Source organism: Emys orbicularis, chromosome 20 (assembly GCF_028017835.1).
Source record: "Emys orbicularis isolate rEmyOrb1 chromosome 20, rEmyOrb1.hap1, whole genome shotgun sequence".
Lineage (NCBI taxonomy): Eukaryota > Metazoa > Chordata > Testudines > Emydidae > Emys > Emys orbicularis.
In genome coordinates, this window is record NC_088702.1 from 3023954 (window position 1) to 3046259 (window position 22306).

Here is a 22306-nt window from a genome sequence, read left to right on the forward strand (position 1 = left end):
ATTCTTCTATTTTCTTTGCTCTTGTGGGATCTTTTGCTGTTGCTTTCAGCTGCATTTGCACTAAAATACTGTTCAAAGTTACAAGTCCCATGCTTCCAAAACTTCCTTTGTTTCATTCAGCCGGAACCTTTCCATATTCCTGTAAGTGTCCATTCCACCTTTCTATTTTTCTTCCCTTTAACCCGGAAATCTCTCCCACGCTCCTTCACTTTCTCTGAGCTACTTGTCGTTTTACCGTCCCATCCTCACGGCCGCATCTTTGTCCTTCCCGGAAGTGGAGAGTAAAAGGTATGTTCATGCCCAGGTGCCTTTTATTCCAGATGTAACGAAAACAACAGACAAAGGAAGAACAAATGTAAAGTTGCCAGGAGAGGGAGGGAGAGCCCAGTGTGTGTGGTTGGCCCTGCGACATTCTGCATCTGAGAAAAAACACAAGTGGCACCTGCCTCACTGCTACCTACACCCCAACCCTTCCCGTGGCTGTCCTGTGCAACCAAACCAGTCTAATTGGCAGCACCAGGCTTTAGCCTCTGGCCTAATCCCTGCACTAAGATCTCTGGCTTTTGGCCACCTACTGTATTTTCTAGGTAGATGGGGCTGCATAAGTGTCCCTCCTCCTCCTCCCCTACCAGCCACTCAGCTCGCAACCTTGCCCTCATCTCCTCCAATGAGAGAGACCGATGGAGCTGGGGGCGGAGCTGAGGGGTGGCAGTGTGAGGAGCAGCTGGCAAGGGGAGGGAGGGTCTGGGGGGTCAATGCCACAGACACAAACTGTGCACCCCTTAGCACCCCCCCCCCGGTTAGACACGGAGTTAAGGTCGGGGGGGGGGGGGAAGCACAGCACTAGAGGGTCAGGGTGACCAGATGTCCCTATTTTATAGGGACAGTCCCGATATTTGGGGCTTTGTCTTATAGACTCCTATTACCCCTCACCTTCTGTCCCAGTTTTTCACACTTGCTGTCTGGTCAGCCTACAGAGGGTATCCAGGCTAAGGGAGCTGGATGGGAGTGTGGCTGAGGGGAGTCAGGCTGAGGTGCGGGGATTGGATGGGGAAATCTTATGGAAATAATGCACATTACAGTAACGCCCTGCGCTGTGTGAAAGACAGTACAAAGACAGTACGCAGGAAATGACCAAGGGAAAGGAGCAAACCACCTTACGTTCATATCAGTTAACGTCCCCTCTACATTCAATCCCAGCTGTTTGCTCCTACATATGTTGTGGTAGCTCCTGTGATCACCGTGCAGCTACCGAGAAGCTGGAGGAATGAACCCTTTGGCTGTTCGGTGGTGTTCTCTGGCTGGAGTTATTTACAAAGTTAATTTTGCAGTTGGCCAATGACTGTGCTCTACTTCAGGCTCAGCTCAGCAGTAGCTGGGTGAGATTCTGTGTTGTGCAGGAGATCAGAATCCTTGGCTGGTTGGGGATAATGACAGGGGTGAAAGTAACTGAGGACACTTACCGCTACGGGGCGGGGCGGCTCCGGCCCCTGAAGGGGCGGGGCATTGGGCAGAAGGGGCGGGGCTGGGGGGGGTCAGCATCCCCCAGCCAGCACTTCCAGGCCACCTGTCCCGCGCCGCCTGGGGCTCCCGTGTTGATTTAAAGGGCCCGGGGCTCCAGACGCCGCTGCTGCAGCTGCCTTTTAAATCGCCAGCCCCTGGGCAGCAGCTCCCTTTGCCCCCTCCCACCTGTCGGCGGCTGGGGGGGGGGGCGCCCAAAGAGGCAGGGACGTTAAAGCTCTGCAGGGTCCTTTGCCACGGCAGCGCTTTAATGTTGCTGCCCCTTCCCCCCCTCCCCGTCGGTGGCCCTGCCGGTACAGACCCTACCAGCAGGGCCGCCGACAGGGGAAGCAAAAGGGGCAGGGACTTTAAAGCACTTTAATGTGGGCTGGGTATGGGCCGGTGCCGGTTCTTACTGGTACGGAGTACCAGCCCATACCGGCTCACTTTCACCTCTGGATAAGGACCTTCTTCTTGGGCTGGTTTTGCTCAGTGCCTCGTACCGGGGGCTGCATGAGGCAACAGTAATAGCACACGATCGTAACGTCCCTTCTGACCTTAAAATCAGAGTCCGTGTTTGCCCCAAACGGGAAAGGGGCTGAAAATCAGACTTGGGAAGTAAAATGCACTTGGGGGGGGGAGGAAGAGGTGCAGGCCAGGAGGTCAGTGGGACACAGGAGACTCTTACCTGCGCTGCCAGCAGGTCCTGGAGTGTACTTTTGCGAGTCTGTGATGGAAAAAAACAAAAGGGGACGTGCATTAGAAGACCACAGATCAAACCAAGAGCAAAATGTCGTTGCTTCCTCTGTGGCTTTCAACCTTCTCCACACCTGGAACCCTCCCTGTCCAGCCAGGGCCCTTCTGCCCGCACTAGGGGAAGGACAGGCTGGTGGTGGGGAGAAGCAGAGCAGGGGTCTTGCTGCTCGGATGCGGATATCCTGCACAGTCTCCAAGCAAAGCCCTGCTGCAGAGGCAGCTGTTCCGCTCCTGGGGGCAGGGGCTTCTTTGCTGCTCTTTGCAGACCCCCCACCCCAAGCTAATCCAGCGACCCACACCGATGGGCTGTAGAGGGTAATCAGCAGTTCCTTCCCTGATTGCAGAGTCCAGGCCGGGACTTAGGGAGAGCCTTACACACTGAAAGTGGGTGGAAATGGCCCCCTGAGAGCGCCCCCCACCCCGGGGACCTCCCTGGCTGTGTTGGAGCTGGCAGAAGGGCTCTGCACCTGTCCTACCGCAGCACCTGGTGTAGGGGACAAGTCAGGAGTGTGGCTGGAGTGCGCTGTGCTGCAGCTAGTCTCAGCAACCCAGGGCCATCGGGAGCACCAGGGAGCAGAGCATAATTAGACCAGCCTCGGGGCTGCTCTAACTTACAGCAGGGGAACGTGGGGAGCAGAAAGGTGGCAGAAAACCACCTTGGTCCTTGCTCCAGGAAACAGCACCTGACAATCAGGGCCCACTGCAGCGGCTCCAGGTAGCACGGATTGGGAGCAGGGGAGCCAGAGAGGACCACGGAGTCCATCTTTGTCCAGCAGCCTTGATAAAGATTCTGTTTGTATTCCTCAGAGCCCAGCCCAGCCTCTTCTCTACAGCGAAAGTCGTCACAGGCTGCTCCAGCCTACGTCCAGCAGGAGAGTTATTCTCCCCAAAGAGCATGAGAGGGTAATCTGCCACCCCTCCTCTGCAGCGCCCAGTGGAGTTACACTGGGGCGGGGGGGGGGGGGGAGGGCTTTACAATCTGTACCAGCCCCCTCCCCCCTGGCCTTTTTAGCAGCATTGCATCTCCCTCAATCGAAACGCCTCCTAGCGCAGTGTGCTCCTATCGGGACTGGGGCTTTGCAGTCCCAGTCCAGCCTTTGTACCGCGTCAGCTCCGAAGGGCAGGGGCCTTTGCCTTGCAAAGCATCACGGTCCTGCCTCAGTGCAGGGGGCGGGACGGGGTGACCTCCTGAGGCCCCGTGAAGCCCGACATTGCAATGATTGACACCTATTGTGCTACAGAAGCTGTTGTTATTCCACCCCAGTGAAGAAACTTACCTCTTTTGCGCTTGTGTGTGCGCACCAAGCACAGAGCAATGATGAGAAGGCCGACGATGACAATAACAATTGGAACTGCAATTCCAGCCGTACTGGCAGATTGGGACACAAGTGGTTTTTCTTAAAAGAGAAGATAAATAGTTCAGTGACAGTGAAGAAAACGGCCATGAGATGTAACCGAAAAGCGCATTCCTCCTCTACCCTACAACAGGATGCCCGTGTGGGCTGCAGGTCGGCAGTTTTCAAACCATCTCCCGAGACCCACCAATAGTTTGCAGGCTCCTCTCCTGCTGCTACAGCCAGCCAAGCAGTAGGGGATGTTTGGGAGGCCATGTCCTGCCTCAGCACTGAGTGTTGGTAAATAACCCTCATTCAGAGACTGCTGTTTGTCCTGCTGACCAGTACAGTCGCCTTGTTCGCTTGTCCTCCCTGGTCTGTCTGTATCCAGCTGTCTCCTGTCTTATCTCTTTGGGGCAGGGGCCCTCTGTTTTTGTTCCATGTTTGCACAGCGCACTGGGCTCCCCGTTCGTGACTAGGGTTCCCAGCTGGTACAGTAATACATTCTTATTATTATAGTTTAGCCACGCTATGGTGTTACGGTGAAGGGAAAATGGCAGATGTCTTGTGCAAGGACAAACAACACATTTAATTAGGAAAAAAACAAACTTGGGAGCTTTGGGCCTCAGTCACATTCACACCCCGGCTCCTCCCCACCACTCTGGCATTGTAAAGCAGCCTTAGAGTGAGTGTAAATATAACTTCCACCCGTTTGAGATCCCTTTATGCTGCCATTGCCATGTAAAGGCACCAGAGGAAGAGCTTTTGAGGGGGAAATACAAAGCGCCTGATTCACATTGACACTGAGTTCAGTGGACAGACATAGCCAGAAGTCCATGGAGTGACGCCGATTTCTATTTGCTGAGGATCTGTCCCGTTTTGTTTACGTTCCTCCAGATGCTTTCAGTACTCCAGCCCCGTAGGGGATCCCAGCAATAGCTTGAGTTATTTCCCTATGTCAATGCCAAGGCCTCCTGGCCTGTCTCCGCAGTGATGTTTTCCAGTGGAGCAAAAGCATTTCTTCCATTTGAACCCAGGTTTGCTCCTGAATTACCACTTATTGGGCCAGGGTCCCCAGCTAATGGAAAGCGGCATAGCTATATTGACTTCAGTGGCGCTCCACTGATTTATACCCGCTAACATCTCCAATGTTGCCAACCTCCAAATGTCCAAAAATCACGAGCTTCAAAGTAATAATAACATTCATTTTTCTTCTGTTTATTGAGCCCTTAGGGGTCCATAACCACAAGGACTAGAAACTTAGGTCTCTTCCCGCCCCCATGAAAGCTGTGATTCTCATGTAATCCCATGATTCCTGGAGCTGGGGCTTGAAGAAAAACACCAAATATCACAATAAAATGGTGAGAGTTGGCAGCACTGGATCTAGCCCCCCGAGACAGTAATTAGCTGGCAGTTAAAAGCAGACAAGACGGTAAGAGTGGCTCACCAGTGGTGGTGGTTGTTGTGGGTGCTGACGTCATGTGGTAAAGTGGCGTTGTTGCAATGTGCGTGATGGAATACAGCATAGGGAAGAGAATGGGGACAAGGGAATAAGTGTATCTGGAAAGACACCATGTTCCCAACGCAGACCCAATGCCAAGGAAAAGCATGTGTGTGTGCATGAGTAATATCCCTTGTGCGCCCAACCACCACCCATCCCCTCTCCACCCCCACCCCCCACCGTGGGGTACCAGGAAGCAGGAGGGAACTGATAGGGTAATTCTCTTTCCTCTGGATTTTCGCTAGAGGAGAAAACAACGTTAGAGTCTGTCACTTCCCCTGGGGGGAAGGGCAGCTGGAGTTTATTCTTCCTTTTTCCACCCACCCTAGTAGAAAAGGGACAGATCTTCCTGCAGGTGAAAGAGGCAAGTAGGGGAACTCCCAGCCCCCTGGACTGTTCTGCTTCTCCCATCAGGTGTTGGGGCTGCTCCAGCTACTGGGGGGATGACTTGGGGGCCTTAAAACTTCCCCAGCCATACACCAGCTTCTCCTACTACCCCCGCTCCCAGTTCCCCTGCTTGATGAGCTCTCTCCCACTCCCTGGAGAAGGAGCAGGACGATGGAGATCCCTGCTCCTTCTGGAAATGCCTAAACATTAAAGTTGAGCAAAAATTTCCATCCCACGTGACTTTCCAAAATGTTGACATTTGTTTTTATCCCGATTTATGACGACAAGGCCAAATACTGAAGCTTTTCACTGAACAAAAAATTCAATTCTGAAATGTCAGAATGAAATAGTGTGACATTTTTAATCACAACTTTTTCTTATGGGTCTGTTTGATATTAAACGGCCTCTAGCTATGTTGCCGCGCTGCCTTCTGGGAGTTGTAGTTCTGATGTTTTCCACCCTCAGCTTTTCAGGATGGGTCAGGTTCCCTGCTTGGACTACATCTCCCAAGATGCACCATAGCCAAGCTGGCTCAATCAGAGGGGACGCCACAGTGCATCATGGGAGATGCAGTCCAGACAATGAGTGTGGCGCATAGGAGAGAATGGGGCCCATGAAGCACACAAACTAAAACCCCTTTGAGGTACCACAGCACCTAAGGCAGATGTAGTTTAACACTGAACTGACCAGAAACAAAATATTTCATTTAGATTTTCCTAACAGAAAAATCAATCTTTTTGGCAAAATCAAAATTTTCCTGTGCAAAATTTCAGTTTTAGCAGCAACTGCATTTTCAGTCACAACCATTTTGACGAACGAATCATGAGCAGCTTTACTAAATATCACCAAAAAATGCCAGTCTGGTGATGTTTATAACCCAGCCAGGACCTAGAACTGCCAGAAATGTGCCATGACTTGAATCTCAACATTTCTAGCCTTGAACCAAAAAGGTTTGGATAACCTTTGATAAGCAGCTGAACTTCTGGGTCCTGCTGTGTTTATCCCATATTGGGCCTTCCAATTCTGCTAGGTTCAGCCATTACTAACTAAAAAGACTGCTGGGTTTTGCTTTTTTAACTCCCTGTTAAAGAAGCTCTTATACAGTTGTGCCTGGTAGAGTAAAATTCGGTTCTCAGTGAAATGTTCTCTTTGCTCTCCTGTAACACAAGCAGTGCTATAAAACTATCACTGTTACGGGCCTGATCCTACCAGTGACCTGGGAGATCAGCCCGTGGCAGATTGACAGGAGCGGGTCCTTTAGCTTCTATAGACGTTCATGGTTTGTTTTTGTTTTAAACAGGAGTCTTTCCTGCAGAGGGAGTTACCTGCACAAAGGTCCTTTCCAGAGGCCGTTGTGGAGCTGTTACTGGCGGGGTTCTGGGCTGTGCAGGTGACATTCAGGTGAGCATCACGGGGGCTCCGAGAGATGTGCAGAATGGACTCATCGGGTACAACAGCGCCCACTGCTGTGTGAGTCCAGCTGTAGGTCACATGCTCCCCTCCATCCCTGACAGTGCAGCTCAGGTTGTAGCTACAGGTTTCACTCACACAGGTCACTGAGTCACAGAGGACAGTTGGCTCCAGTACTGGCTCTGCCGGGGGGAGAGAAGAAACCCAAATGTGAGAACACAAATCTGATGAAAAATCACTGCAGGTTCTTACAAGCATCTGCCCAAAATTACCAAGAGAGCAGAAGCATCATTATAGAATGAAAGGAAAAAGACCTATTAGATCACATGCTGGGCCAGATTTAAATGACTCAAGAGATGGAATCACCCAGTACAGATGCGTGCAGAATGTGATATTTGTATTCAGATGATATTTATATTCAGGAGTTTTTACTATTCAGAAATATCCACATTCTGAAAATCTCCTACTGAGAGTTAATATTTCTGTGCACTTCGCATCCTTTCTTATTAGCCAAGGCATCGCATTAGGGGATCCATTTTACAGATAAAATAATTGAGAAGTTGCACAATGTCATTTCCAGCAGAGATGGAAATAGAATCCAGGTTTCTAATATAACAGAGCCAAGTACCATTCACTTCTGGGAAGCAATTCCTGCAGTGTTCACTTCACCTTGTGCAGAAGGTGTGCTCCGAAAATATGCATTTAAACTACATTAGAGCTATATTTATAATATGGTTGTTTCCAAGTTAAAGAGCAAGCTGAACCTTCCCCGAGACTTAACCCACCAATCAGCTTTTTGTCTCATTTTCTTGTATCCACCTGTATTTCCTTATCGTTTGTTTTGGATACCACATTCCCAGTACCAGTTGGGCTATGAAGGTACATCTCAATCTGTACGAGGTGTGACAAAGTTCCTCCTCTATCTTGGTGGGTCCTGCGCTTATTGGCAGATTTTCTTGCCTCAGAGATTCACCATGTGGGTCGGGGAACAGCCCAGAGACCTTCCCCTCTGGAAGAACCCACAGTCCCGGTCAATTGGGAGGTTTGGGGGGAACCCGGGCCCACCCTCTACTCCGGGTTCCAGCCCAGGGCCCTGTGGACTGCAGCTGTCTATAGTGCCTCCTGTAACAGCTGCATGACAACTACAACTCCCTGGGCTACTTCCCCATGGCCTCCTCCAAACACCTTCCTTATTCTCACCACAGGACCTTCCTCCTGGTGTCTGATAACACTTGTGCTTCTCAGCACGCCCTCCCAGCTCCTCACACTCACACCACAAACTGAAGTGAGCTCCTTTTAAAACCCAGGTGCCCTGATTAGCCTGCCTTAATTGATTCTAACAGCTTCTTCTTAATTGGCTCCAGGTGTCCTAATTAGCCTGCCTGCCTTAACTGGTTCTAGCAGGTTCCTGATTACTCCAGTGCAGCCCCTGCTCTGGTCACTCAGGGAACAGAAAACTACTCATCCAGTGACCAGTATATTTGCCCTCTACCAGACTCCTGTACCTCACTGGTCTGGGTTTGTCACAGAGGACAAAACATTCATGCAACTTGCCTTTGTCAGGTTTTGTATGTGCTAGTGCCAAAGCTGACTTCAGCTTTGCAAAGCCTTATGGGTATTACCTTAGCACGAGCAGAAGTGAACAGCACTGTGGGAAAGGCCTAATGTAATTTGGTTAATATGGCTGCCCATATGCTGTGTATAATACTATATTAATCTGGGGTGCGCTGCACCTGATGTATGTGTATTGGCTAACAGTGTAAGTGAGAATTCAGGCCAGAGAGTGGAGGTTCGTCTTTAAGTGCTGCAGTATTGTCTTAGTGCAGGCCCCTTGGTGCCATCTGCCCGTCTGACTATTTCTAGGGCCTGATTTTCCTCTCATGTGGCTCACCAGCTTTACCGTGATGTAACTCGATTGACTTTGGTGGAGGTACTCGTGATTTGCACTAATGTCAATAGGAGAATCACAAGCCTAGTGTGCAAATCTCCACGGGACCTGGTTCGTATTACACAAATGCCCTTTATGTCGCTCTGGCAGCACAAAGGGGTGTCGGTGTCACTGAGAATCCTGCCTGCAGAGTTTGTCATATCGAAGTTTAATATTCTATGTAAAATGCTCAATGTGTAATTTGTATATTGTTGAATGTTACAATTAACAGAAAGTAAAAAAAAATCGGCCCCACACTTACTGTACACGCGCAGCAGGAAGGGTCTGGGGATGATGTCTGTAGCTGTGGTGATTTGAGCTCTGTAGGTGCCCGTGTCCTCCATCCTCAGGTTGGTGATCTGAAGCGAGTAGTTCTCGGGGACTCTCAGGCGTCCCTTGTAGGATGGGTCTAACACAATGACATGGGGGGGGTTTCCTGCTGCTACAGTTACTATACTCCTCGTTGTGTTTACTGTCCAGGTAGCAGCTGTAACTTCCTCTGCTGGGCTCCCCAGAGGGAAAGTGACGGAGTCCCCCAGAATCCGGCTCAGCTCCATCACGCCTGCCTCTGCTCTGGAGGATCCTGCATATTTAAAGGGAATAAAAGGAGCTTTAGGAAACAGATTGAGCATAAACCCCTGTTAAGAATAAATTAATTCCCTCTCCCCAAGCCCTATGAAATACAGTACTGGATTTGCCATGGTGCTGGGCCCAAAAGGGCCCCGGCCCGGCCGCTCTTCTCCGCCCCCCGCTCTCTCCTGCGGGGGCAGAAGCTTGGTGCTGCCGAGCTTCTGGGGCTCCTGCTGCAGCAGGGCAGGCTCCACTGGCAGCCAAGCTCCTCCCCCACCTCTTCCCCCAGCGTGCCGCGTTCCCCCCCTTCCCCTCTCCCTCCCGCCGAACAGCTGTTTGCCGGCGCAAGGGAGGTGGAGGACCGGGGCCGCAGGACGATCACCGCTCAGGGGAAGAGGCGGAGAAGAGGCGAGGGCGGGGCCTTGGGGAAGGGGGTGGAATCAGGACATACCCCCTCCAGCCCCCTGCTGTGAGCACCCCCACGACCCCAGCCCACACCCTGTTCCCTGACTTCTGCACCCCTGCACGCCCCCACAACCCCAGCCCTGACTCCTGCACCCCTACACATACCCAGTCCCCCCACACCCCATGCCCTGACTCCTGCACCCCCCACATCCCCACCCTCACCACCAAACGGGAGCTCCTGCTCCCCTTGGACCAAATGGGAGCTGCCCCAGGTAAGCACTCCACACCCCAACCTCCTGCCCCAACCCTGAGCCCCCTCCCTCACCCTAGCTCCTGGCCAGACCCTGCACCCCAACCCCCAGCCTGCTCCTGCACCCTAACTCCCTCCCAGACCCTGCACCCCCAGCCCTGTGCTCAGTGCACCCCCACCCTCAGATCAGTGCAGAGAAAGATTAAGAGAATGGGCTAGAACCAGGGAGAAGGTAGGTATCCACCTCTATGTGGGCAGGAGCGGGGGGGGATCCTGTTTACCCCCTCCCCAGCCCTGCTGCACTTGCAGTTTACCCCCTGCCCCTCCCCCTTGCTCCAGGGACCAACCCTAGCTCCTGCCCCACTGTGCTTTTGCCCCCGGCCCCTGCCTCGCTCCAGTCAGCAGGGACTAATCCTCCCCCCATGCCCCACTGTGCTCATCTCACACCTGGCCCCTCCCTCGCTCCAGCTGGGGACCAATCCCCAATTCCCCCCCACCATGCCCCGCTGTCAGGCTGGATAAAAATCAATGGATTTTTTTATTTAAATCAGATTTTTGAGGAAAAAACCCTATCTAAAGATAGTTTTAATTAAGATACATTATATCTCCTCATGGAATAGGGATTATAAATTCTAATTCTATAGTATGAGACAATATATTCACGTAATGTTCAAGAAAAGTTTTGTAAATGAGTTCCAATAGTTCATGGATTAGAGACCCAATTTTATGGGGTTCCAGGGGCTGCTGTATAGATTATTTAGGTTAATCTTTCTATCTACCCAATGGGACTCAGTGCTCAGGCTAGAAGATACCATCAGAGATGCTTGGTTTTGCAGTTCTCAAACTGGGGATTTGTGTCTCCAGAGGTAACATGCTTGTTAACAGCAAAAATGTTTTAAAATAAATAAATAATATATAGAGGTGAGAAATAACAGACCTCAACTCTATTGTCCCTCTGCAAATTTGTGTCCACAGAGTCAATCCCTTACCTCTCTCTAAAAGTGAAAAATTTCAAAAAGTTCAATAAATAGAAGATTGTTGAGGGCGGAATAGATCTGGACCAGGAGACGAAGTCCGGAGATAAATGTGAGAAACGAGGGACATATGCTTGTTTGTTAAAATATTAAGTTTGCTGCTGAAGAAAAAAAATCCAGAATACTTAACATTGTTGTTTTAGTTAAATAAAACAATTAAAATGTCTGTCTGGTGATGTTCTCCTCCTAATACAGCATGGCAAGAAAATCCTCCAAATATTAATGATTAACCTATTGAATTGGAGATAGTTCACCTCCATAAATATCTGCTTCAATTATCTTTGGCCCGGCACAGCTGATGAGGGCTTGCAGGGCTTGGGCTGTGGGGCTGTAAAATTGCTGTGTAGATGTTTGGGGTCGGGCTGGAGCCTGCGAGGGGGGAAGATCTTAGAGTCCTGGCTCCAGCCTGAGGCCAAATGTCTCCACTGCAATTTTGAGAGTCTGAGCCAGCCGCGGCCGTGCCCAGGTCTTTGATTGCAGTCACACACTCAGCGTCTGGATAGTCTGTACTCCATTAAATTCAATAGGATGGTTTGACCCTGATGTCTACAGTGCATATGAGAGCGTCACATGTATCAGAGCTAGTTGATCAAGCCAGCTTGCTAGAAATAGTTGCGTAGCTGCGGCAGCATGGGCTCGTACAGCGGTTCCCCACGCTTCATTGCACCACGATCCCCTTCTGACAACAAAAATTACTACACGGCCCCACGAGGGGGGGACCGAAGCCTGAGCCTGCCTGAGCCTCGCTGTCCCGGGTGGGGAGACAAAGTCAAAGCCCGAGACTGAGCCTCACCACCCCGGGTCGGGAGACGAAAGCCGAAGCCCAAGGGCTTCAGTCCCAGGCAGGGGCTGGTAAACTGAGCCTTGCTACCCAGGGCTGAAGCTCTCGGCCCTGGGTGGTGGGTCTCAGGGTTCAGCCCTGGGCCTCAGCAAGTCTAACGCCAGCCCTGGGCACCCCATTAAAACGGGCCCCCCTGGGACCCTGGGTACGTACTAGGGTGGCAAAGCCTGTTCCACCGCCCCGTCATTCTGGCTCCAGGGCTGGTTTTAAGGCATTGGCACGATCAAGGATAGCTCTGATATGTGTGCTGCGATCACACCCACTGACTGCCGTGTAGATGTAGCCTTCAGGATTTACTGCCTACAGCTAGGCACCGATGGAGGGTTTATTTAGTCTCGTGATTTGCCCCAGGTGTGCACATTTTCTCTGCCCCCTCCCTATTCGCTCTCCTTTTGCCACCCGAGTTTAGGGAAGTTGGGTGGGGGGAAGGTCTGTCCTTAGCGGTTTGTCATTTATTTACATCGTGGGTGGCAGTCACTGCTCATCCCTCACTGACTGCAACCGGGATCAGATTCTGAGTCGCTCTACGCTTGCGTGAGCCACTGTGGAGATTGCACAGGCTCAACTTGGACCTGATTCCCCTCCGGTTTACACGAACGCCTCTGTTCATGAGTCTCCTCTGGTTTACACGAATGCCTCTGTTCATGAGTCTCCTCCGGTTTACACGAACGCCTCTGTTCATGAGTCTCCTCTGGTTTACACGAACGCCTCTGTTCATGAGTCTCCTCCGGTTTACACGAACGCCTCTGTTCATGAGTCTCCTCCGGTTTACACGAACGCCTCTGTTCATGAGTCTCCTCCGGTTTACACGAACGCCTCTGTTCATGAGTCTCCTCCGGTTTACACGAACGCCTCGCCAGCGGAACTCAGTGGAGCTATTCCTGATTCACAGCAGCGTCAGCGAGCGAGACGAGACTCAGGTCCTCGTTGTGTGGGGAAGCAGCACCCGGCAGTGGTTTTCTGTTCTTCTTTCCAGCCTCCTCTGGACTCTGAAACATTTCCTGTGCACAGCTAAGACGCCTCACCAGAGGAAGAGCAAGAGTGACGATGGCGAGCTAACCCCTGGAGATTGGTGATGAAATACAGAGCTCTGCCTCTACGTCCACGTGTCCAAATGACAATCTGGTCCATTGCTGGCGTCTAGAGACCTAGGTCTGAATGATCCATGGAGACGATTCATCTCTGACTCCTAGATGTGGTCCCTCCAGGTCTGGGTTCAGGCAGATGGGGAAGTTTGTGCCGCCACGGCCCATGATACATCTGCGGGTGGAGGACCTGTGTCTCCAGGGTTGTCAGTTTGGTGCCTTTCACCAGCACGAAATTCATCAAGGATTCAGACCTGAAGTCCTCCATTGGTCCAGACTCCCCGTTGTGCCGTCACTGGGAGCTTTGCTGAAATTTTGGGGCTGGATGCTACCCTCCCGAAATTAGTCAGTGTGTTGTCAGCTGATTTGGTAATTAAGACAATGAGCTGGGACCCAGGAAATCTGCATGCAGTTCCCAGCACTGTCATAGACTCATATGTGACCTTGGGCAGGTCATTTAATCTTTGTCTCAGTTCCACCATCTGTAAAAATGGGGATAATGATCCTCCCTTTGGCCTGTCTAGTCTGTTTAGACTGTAAGATCTTCAGGGCAGGGCCTATCCATTGCTCTGTACATGCGCAGGCCTAGCACAAGGGGGCCCTGCTCTCAGTTGGGCTAGTGTAATAAATATAAATCTTCCATTTTTTTTTACTAACTCTCTGTTCCTCATGCCCTGCAAGTAGTTAATTCCGGACTATGGCACAGCAAACACCAGAAAAATCAGACGGAAAGGATGGAAATAGTGAAAGAAGATAAATAAAGCACATTGGCCTTAAAAACCTACTGGGTGAGCTTCTGGCCACATTGAAGTCAACTGAAGTTTTTCCATTGACATCAGTGGGAGCCAGGACTTAACACTGTGAGTGGGGAGATGGAAACTTGAGTCAAGTGCTACCATGGGATTGGTGGGGCCAATCCAGTCTTCCTGGGTCCATCTGCCTGCCCCATGAGGTTAGTTCCAGAGCTCACAGGATGGTTATAGGGTCCTGAGTTTATTTCTGGCACCTTGACTGGACTCAGCATCACAATAGGATTATATATGGAGATATACCTATCTCAGCACTGGAAGGGACCTTGAAACATCATCGAGTCCAGTCCAGTCCAGTCCCCTGCCTTCACTAGCAGGACCAAGTACCATCCCTGACAGATTTTTGCTCCAGATCCCTAAGTGGCCCCCTCAAGGATTGAACTCACAACCCTGGGTTTAGCAGGCCAACGCTCAAACCACTGAGCTATCCCTCCCCCCCCATTGCATTGATATGTGTCAATCATCATGCACTGATGTGATGACATGGCATGATGATGGCCACATGGCAGTGTGGCATCATGATTCTGGTTTCAGCATTCGGTTAAAGACACGTAGGTGGCTAATGGCAGTTCAGCCTCACTGTGAAGTGCCCTGACGGAGCATCTATCCCAGCTAGAGTCTGAAGAATGTACAGATGGAGGCCCCGGTTCTTCACCATATGGCACCTGGGGTTGTCATGTGCACCTCTACAGATCCTTCAACTTTACTGAAGTCAACAGAGCTACACGGATTCTGGCCCCTGGCTGTGCTACACCCACTTTGCACTTACTTTTCACACGTGTAAATGACGGCACAAGGTGCTAAGCAGTGGAAAAATCAAGCCAAGAGATAGGAAATGAGGGTGTGAAGAACAGAGTTTGCTGTAAGCACTGTGAGCTCAATAGGTTCCAGTTAGACTTCATGGTCAGGCAGGGTTTATACCTTTCTCCAGAATGTCAGATTCTAAAAGAAGGTCCCTTAGCTCTTAGAAATGTGAGTGGACAGAATATAGATGATATTACTCCTGATTGCAGCATTTCTGATCTTCCTTTATCTCTGTAGGGAATGGGGAGCTTCTATTTCTGGTGAAATTGCTTCACAGTTTCCGAGAATTCAAGATGTTAAGCATCAGTGAGAGGGAACTGGCCCTGAAAATAGAGAACCTGGCTCAGTGGACGTCCATGGGTGTAGCTCTGTTGGAGCAATGCTAATTTGTGCCAGTTGATTAGTTGACAGAATGTTCCTTCTAGCACAGAAGCTTTGTGGAAACTACTAAGCATTGTATGTAACCTATAATTTAAATCAGCTTCTCTACCAGATGACTGGCAGACAGCTAATGTGACACCAATTTTTAAAAAAGGCTCCAGAGGCGATCCTGGCGATTACAGGCCAGTGAACCTAACTTCAGTACCGGGCAAACTGGTTGAAACTATAGTAAAGAACAGAATTATCTGACACAGAGATGAACATGATATGTTGGGGAAAAGTCAACCCAGCTTTTGTAAAGGGAAATCATGTCTCACCAATCTCTTAGAATTCTTTGAGGGGGTCAACAAACATATGGGCAAGAGTGACCGGGTGGCTATAGTGTACTTGGACTTTTAGAAAGCCTTTGACGAGGTCCCTCACCAAAGGCCCTTAAGCATAGTAAGTGGTCATGGGATAAGAGGGAAGGTTCTCTCATGGATCAGTAACTGGTTAAAAGATAGGAAACAAAGGGTAGGAATCAATAGTCAGTTTTCAGAATGGAGAGAGGTAAATAGTGGTGTCCCTCGGGGATCTCTACTGGGACCAGTCCTATTCCACATGTTCATAAATGATCTGGAAAAGAGGTGTGGCAAAGTGAGGTGGTAAAATTTGCCAATGATACAAAATTATTCAAGATAGTTAAATCCAAAGCAGACTGTGAAGAGCTACAAAAGGATCTCACTAAACTGGGTGACTGGGCAACAAAGTGGCAGATGAAGTTGAATGTTGAGAAGTGCAAAGTAATGCACATTGGAAAACAGAATCCCAACTAGCCATACAAAATGATGGGGTCTAAATTAGCTGCTATCACTCAAGAAAGAGATCTTGGAGTCGTTGTGGATAATTCTCTGAAAACATCCGCTCAATGGGCAGCAGCAGTCAAAAAAGCAAACAGACTGTTGGGAATCGTTAGGAAAGGGATAGACAATAAGACAGAAAATATCATATTGCCACTACATAAATCCATGGTATGCCCACACCTTGAATACCGCATTCAATTCTGGTCACCCCATCTCAAAAAAATATCAAAATTGGAAAAGGTACAGAGAAGGGCAACAAAAATTATTAAGGGGTACGGAACAGCTTCCATATGAGGAGAGATTAATAAGACTGGGACTTTCCAGCTTGAAAAAAAATGACTAAGGCAGGATATGATAGAGGTCTATAAAATCATGACTGGTGTGGAGAATATGAATAAGGACGTGTTATTTACTCCTTCATATAACCCAAGAATTAGGGGTCACCCAATGAAATTAACAGGCAGCAGGTTTTAAACAAACAAAAGGAAGTACTTCTTCACACAACACGTAGTCAGCCTGGGGATGTTGTGAAGGCCAAAACTATAATGGGATTAAAAAAGAAGTAGATAAAGTCATAGAGCACAGGTCCAGCAATGGCTATTAGCCAGGATGGTCAGGGATGCAACCCCATGCTCTGGGTGTTCCTAGCCTCTGACTGCCAGAAGCTGGGAGTGGACAACAGAGGATGGATCACTTGATGATTTCCTGTTCTGTTCTAGTCACTCCCTCTGAAGCATCTGGCAATGACCACTGTCAGAAGACAGGATACTGGGGTAGATGGACCATTGGTCTGATCCAGTATGGCCCTTCTTAAGTTCTTATGTTCATCCCTTAATCACTGTACAAAGCAACACAAAAAATTTGCTTTAGCAGTTGTAGTCCAAACATATAGCAGTAGGACTACTGAGAGAAAGAGATTAGAGAGGATGGTATATATTGTGATAGACAGATGAGGACATATTGAGATAGATGGATAGACAGCTCGATATGGATGGGGATAGATGAATGGATGGATAGGCAGGGATGGGGATAAATGGATTGACAGGTAAATATGGGGATAGATGGATGGATAGGTATGGACAGTGTGACAAAGTTCCTCCTCTACCTTGGTGGGTCCTGCGCTTATTGACGGATTTGCTCGCTTCACAGATTCACTCTGTGGGTCAGGAAACAGTCCAGAGACCTTCCCCTCTGGTAGAAGCTATAGTCCAGGTCAATTCCTCCTGTGTTTGATCAGGAGTTGGGAGGTATGGGGGGAACCCGGGCCCACCCTCTACTCCGGGTTCCAGCCCAGGGCCCTGTGGACTGCAGCGGTCTATAGTGCCTCCTGTAACAGCTGCATGACAGCTACAACTCCCTGGGCTACTTCCCCATGGCCTCCTCCAAACACCTTCCTTAGTCTCACCACAGGACCTTCCTCCTGATGTCTGATAACGCTTGTACGTCTCCATCCTCCAGCAGTACGCCTACTCACTCTCGGCTTCTTGCACTCCTCTTGCTCCCAGTTCCTCACACACTTCCTCTCCGCTGGCTCCCCCTGGCTTGACTGGAGTGAGCCCTTTTAGAGCATCAGAGGGGCCTTAATTAGAGTCAGGTGCTTAACTGCCTCACCTGACTCTTAGCAGGTTAATTGGAGTCAGGTGGTCTATTAGCCTGGAGCAGCCCCTGCTCTGGTCACTCAGGGAACAGAAAACTGCTCATCCAGTGGCCAATATATCTCCCTTCTGCTACTCTGCTGTTCCCAACTGGCCTGGGTCTATCACACTAGGAATAGGTGAATGAATGGATGGATGAATAGGGATGGATGGGGATGGATGGACGGATACGTGTGGAGACAGAAGGGGAGCTAGACCAACAGGCTCATTGTGGTGCATGCATCTGCCTGTGCACAGCAGTTTAATTTGATGTTATGTTCTTTGTGCGATTGTTCTGGGGATAAATTTTAGCAGTGTCTCTCCTGGGTAGGCCACAACAGCTCCCGGCAAGGAGTGTCTGAGGAGCAAGCGAGGGCTTTCTCTGGCAGATGTGTCCTGGCAGTTAGCATCCCTAGCTGTGAGAAGGGTAGTGGTGGGGCCTTCGTAAAGGACAAAGAGATTGGCTGGCTCCACTACAGAGAAGTCGGCTACTTCTAGAGGTACGGGGTTTATGAGGAGGATGGACAAAGCGGCTGTGTGCTTGACACCCTGCTGGGAAGAAAGGAAGCGTTTGAAAGGTGCAGACAGGGCCTATGACACAAAGTCACAGCCACCAAACACTGACCGCTGTAAAGCAGTTTTCTAGACGCCAGTCCACCCATGGGGGTTTTGCAGAATTTTCGCTTACGGGAAGTTGAGTAAATGCTTCTCTTTATTGTTTCTCTCCCTCCCTCTTAAATAGATCTTGTGGTGATATTATGATGAGACTGGGGCCCCATTGTGCCAGGCGCTGCACAGACACAGAGTAAGGGCACGTCTACACTACAAGCGCTTCAGCGGCACCGTTGCAGAGCTGCACCTTCACCTTTGTAGTGCCACAGTGTAGACACTCACTACAGCAATGGTAGGGAGTTTTCTGTCACTGTAGTAAATCCACCCGCCCAAGAGGTGGTAGCTAGGTTGGCAGAAGAATTCTTCCGGTGACCTAGCAGCACCTACAGTGGGGTTCAGGTTGACCCAACTACAGCACTTGGGGTGTGAAATTGCTCATAGCCTGGAACGACATAGCTAGTTCGACCTAAGTTTTAGTGTAGACCAGGTGTCAGAAACAGTCCCTGCCCCGAAGACCTTACAATCCAAATAGACAAGACAAAGGGCAGGAGGAGGAAAGGGCTGTTGTCTCCATTAGCAGAGGTGAAGCAGGGGGCAGATTTCCGTGCGTATCTGTGGCTCCCGCTTTGCTGAGCTGTTCTGAAAATCTGACCTCTTCTGTGTGTCTCCCAGCGTGAGCTATTTTGAAAAATGGCCATAAATTGCCCAGCCCAACTTGCCCAAGTGGGTGGCAGAGGTGGGAATTGAGCCCAGATTTCCTGTACCGTAAGCACAAGACCGTCCCTGTCCAAAGGCAAGGATGGGACCCACTGCAACATGCTGGACCCCCTCAGTTTCTAGTGAGGTTAATGGCTGCTGAGAGCTATTCGCCCCTGAGACCAGTCCTTTGGATTTCACGGCTATTACTGAGAACAAATCTTGCTGGCCGTTCCAATGGCTCTACTTTCTAGGGGAAGAGGGAGAACAGGTGTGTGTGTGTGGGGGGGGGGGTGGAGATAAACTGCCTCACAGCTATCCAATGTCATACAGGACAGGCTTGGAAAGGTTGAAGTTGCAAAGCGGAGAAGTGTCACAGATAGGCAAGTACCCACAGTGTAAGCAGCATCATTCAGCAAAGCTGTCGTAGGGTCCGTCTGCAGTGCATGTAAACCCAGGCGTGTGGGACTCAGTGTTCCCAATCCCACGTAAACCTGAGTTTATAGTTGCTGGATCCGGGTTTCATGGCCATGCTAATGTGTCCAGACTGTGCTAAGCAGACCTTCTGACTCAGGTCTGTGGCTTAAGCTGCGTCCACACTGCAAAATGACAGGGCTTGAACCCCAGTCACAGCGGGACTCAGGCTGTGATCCTCCTCCCCACAGCAGGGTCCTAGGACCCGGGTCCTGAGCGCTTGCTGACCCAAGACTGGCTGATTTGTATGTAGTCAGAAGGGGCACCTGGGCTCAAACTTGAGTCAGATCTTGGGCTTAGGGTGCAGTGTAGACGTCCCCAGTCAGCCTGATCCAGTTCCCATTGATGTCACTGGGAGCCTTTCCATTGACCTCAATGGGCACTGGATGGGCTGCACGGTCAGCGAATGATGGCGTAGCTTGCTCTCGGTCAGCTCAACTGCATTAGTCTGTCTTTTGCTGAGAGAAGAAGTGGAGAAGTAAAGGTCTCCTCGCTTGTGCACACATTGTTGACCAGGAAGCAATTGGATGAGCTGTTGCTGGCACATACCAGTGTGGCAAGATCAATGCTACAAAAGCTTTTTGGTAGTTGCCACCTGCCTCGGGTGACCAGACACCAAGTGTGAAAAATCGGGACAGGGGGTGGGGGGGTAATAGGAGCCTATATAAAAAAAAGCCCCAAATATCAGGACTGTCCCTATAAGATCCGGACATCTGGTCACCCTACACCTGCCAATGTGGTGAAGTACGAAAGACAAGCCGTAAATAGACCGTTGTGTTTCAGGATATAAAAGCACCTGCAATCCACACCATGGCGAATGTGCAGTCTTGTACAACAGCCTTGCAACCCAAACTGATCCTAAAGAAATAGCAAAGTCCTAAACTCTGTCTACTCTCAGAAAGGTGGGGATTTGAACATGGGCACACCTTTATCTGAAACACTGCACTGCATTGCTAGTGTGTTAGAACTGCCAAACATAAGTGTTCAAAAATCCTGAGTCAAGCCCCCCCAAAATCAAGAGATTGGTTTAACAATTGCTTCACATTTCCAAGTTTTCTCTGCAACGAGAAGAGCTAGAAACTTTTTTTTTTTTTTTTTTAAATAAAGGCAAGTTGAGATTTTCCTGCAATCTCTTGATTCTAGTAGCTGGGACTTTAAGAAAAAACACTAAATATTGTGAGACATAAATCCATGAGAGTTGGCAACGCGGTAAATTCCTAGGCAGCACATGCTGTATGAGTGACTCTTTCCTTAGCTACATTATAACTATACAGAAAACAGACAGTTTAACTAACAGCTTGAAAATTAATAACAGAATCATTCAACCAACAATACACCTCATCAATAATTAATATGATCGACAATCAATTATTAATCTAGCACCCAAAATGCGCTAGGCCCTGGACAAAGATGGTCCCCGCTCTGAAGGGTTTACCATTTAATTTTCTAATTTAATAATTAAAAATATTGCCCCCCATCCCGCATCAGGATAAGTCAATGTGGCCCCTTGTACATGAATACGGACACACTGAAATCAACCGGGTACAGGGATCCCAATTAATAAATGGGTGCCTAGATTTGCTTGATAACATTCTCTGGATGGTTTACACTAGTAAATGAAAGAGTTCACTATAATCAAGTATCATAAGCAACATGACGCAGGAAGCAGTGAAACACGAGATATGAGCCACATGCTAAAGAAATATCGTTATTCTGAAGGGCTCAGGGAAATGAGGCAATTACTTGTTTCCCGGGGCCCAACTCACAGCCGCTGCTACTGACAACATGGATTTTTGTTGCTGCCGTGACATTTTGTAAGACTTCCAACATTTTGCAATGAGGCACAAGACATTTTGTAAAGCCCCTTTCGCTCCCGTGGCAGAGTCCAGTTCCTACTTCTGCAAGTGCCTGGCCTAAGTAGTACTTTGAACAGTTATGGAGAGGACAGGGATCACTAGCCCCATTTTACAGATGGGCAAAACGCAGACACAAAGCAGCGCAGTCACTTGCTGTCAGAGCGGCACAGCCAGGATTTAGGCCCTAACTCTCATGACTGTCCCTGCTGTCTGCTAGGTCACAGAGCCTGGAAGATCGGCTAGACTCCCCATCAGGCTGCTCCGACCTGAAGGCGACGCTGACAGGTGCTCAGGGACCAATGTGGAATGGCTCCAGTGTGTTGTAGCTTGTAGCACAAACCCCGCTGCCACTTCAATGGCTGGCAGCCTCCACAGAGAAGTGGGGGACTGACTGAGTCCCGAAACCTGAACTGCCCTCTTCCGCCTAGAGGTAGGTCCCTTCAGGCCTGGAGATGAGGCCAAGCTGCCCTGTATTGTAGCCCTTATGTCAGTGGAGGAGTTCGGCCTCCAGCCTGTGTATATGATAAAGTCAGGCCGGCATTGTCCTTTCAAACACCCAGCAAAGGCAATGGACAAACTCCCTTCACAGCCCGCACTTACCGGCTTTGTAGAAAAGGAGGAGAGTGAGCCACACAAACCAAGGTGTCCCCATTTCTCTGTCAGAGCTGGTGCAGTTTCCTATGTGGCTCGAACAGTCACTGGCTTCTGAGACAAGAAGCCCAGCTCCTTCCGCTTTACAACGACCTTGGGAAACCACAGCTAAGTGCGCATGAGAAAAGAGAACTAAGTAACTACTACTTCCGTGGCTTTCAAACGTTTTAGCCTCTGAGTGAGAGCCCCCACTTCTAAATTAAAAAGGGGGTTAATTTAATTTAACGGGGACTCGGCGCTGTCAGCCCCACAGAGCCGACAGCTTGCGACCCCCCCCCATGTAACCACCTTGCGACCCCCTGAGGGGTCATGCCCCCCAGTTTGAGAACCCCTGTACTACTTCATCAAAGCTACGTCGGTGCTACAGAGCACCGGTGGTGGCGCGTAGGATGGGTGCAGCCAAGCACTGCAGAGAAAAGCTGGCTACATCCACACTGTGAGGTGTAGTTACACGTGTCTGACAGGCTCTGATGCAGGGAAAGGCTGAGCACTGCTGAGAGTAGCAGTGTAGAGAGCTTGGTCTAGAAGGGAGCCGCGTATGGTATGT

At 49.9% G+C, this 22306-nt stretch overlaps 1 protein-coding gene across 1 annotated transcript in view; it reads right to left on the minus strand.

Annotated features, from left to right (window-relative positions):
• The window catches only part of LOC135892391 (SLAM family member 6-like), a 30423-nt gene extending 8615 nt beyond the window's left edge, over positions 1–21808 (minus strand). The window contains exons 1-6 of the mRNA XM_065420161.1: positions 21709–21808; positions 9078–9398; positions 6804–7070; positions 5038–5061; positions 3534–3653; positions 2189–2227 (exon numbers count right to left, since the gene is read on the minus strand). Of these exons, the coding sequence (XP_065276233.1) occupies positions 2189–2227; positions 3534–3653; positions 5038–5061; positions 6804–7070; positions 9078–9398; positions 21709–21760 (823 nt within the window). The 5' untranslated portion in view covers positions 21761–21808. The remainder of the gene's footprint in view (positions 1–2188; positions 2228–3533; positions 3654–5037; positions 5062–6803; positions 7071–9077; positions 9399–21708) is intronic.
• Positions 21809–22306: the final 498 nt, after the last annotated feature.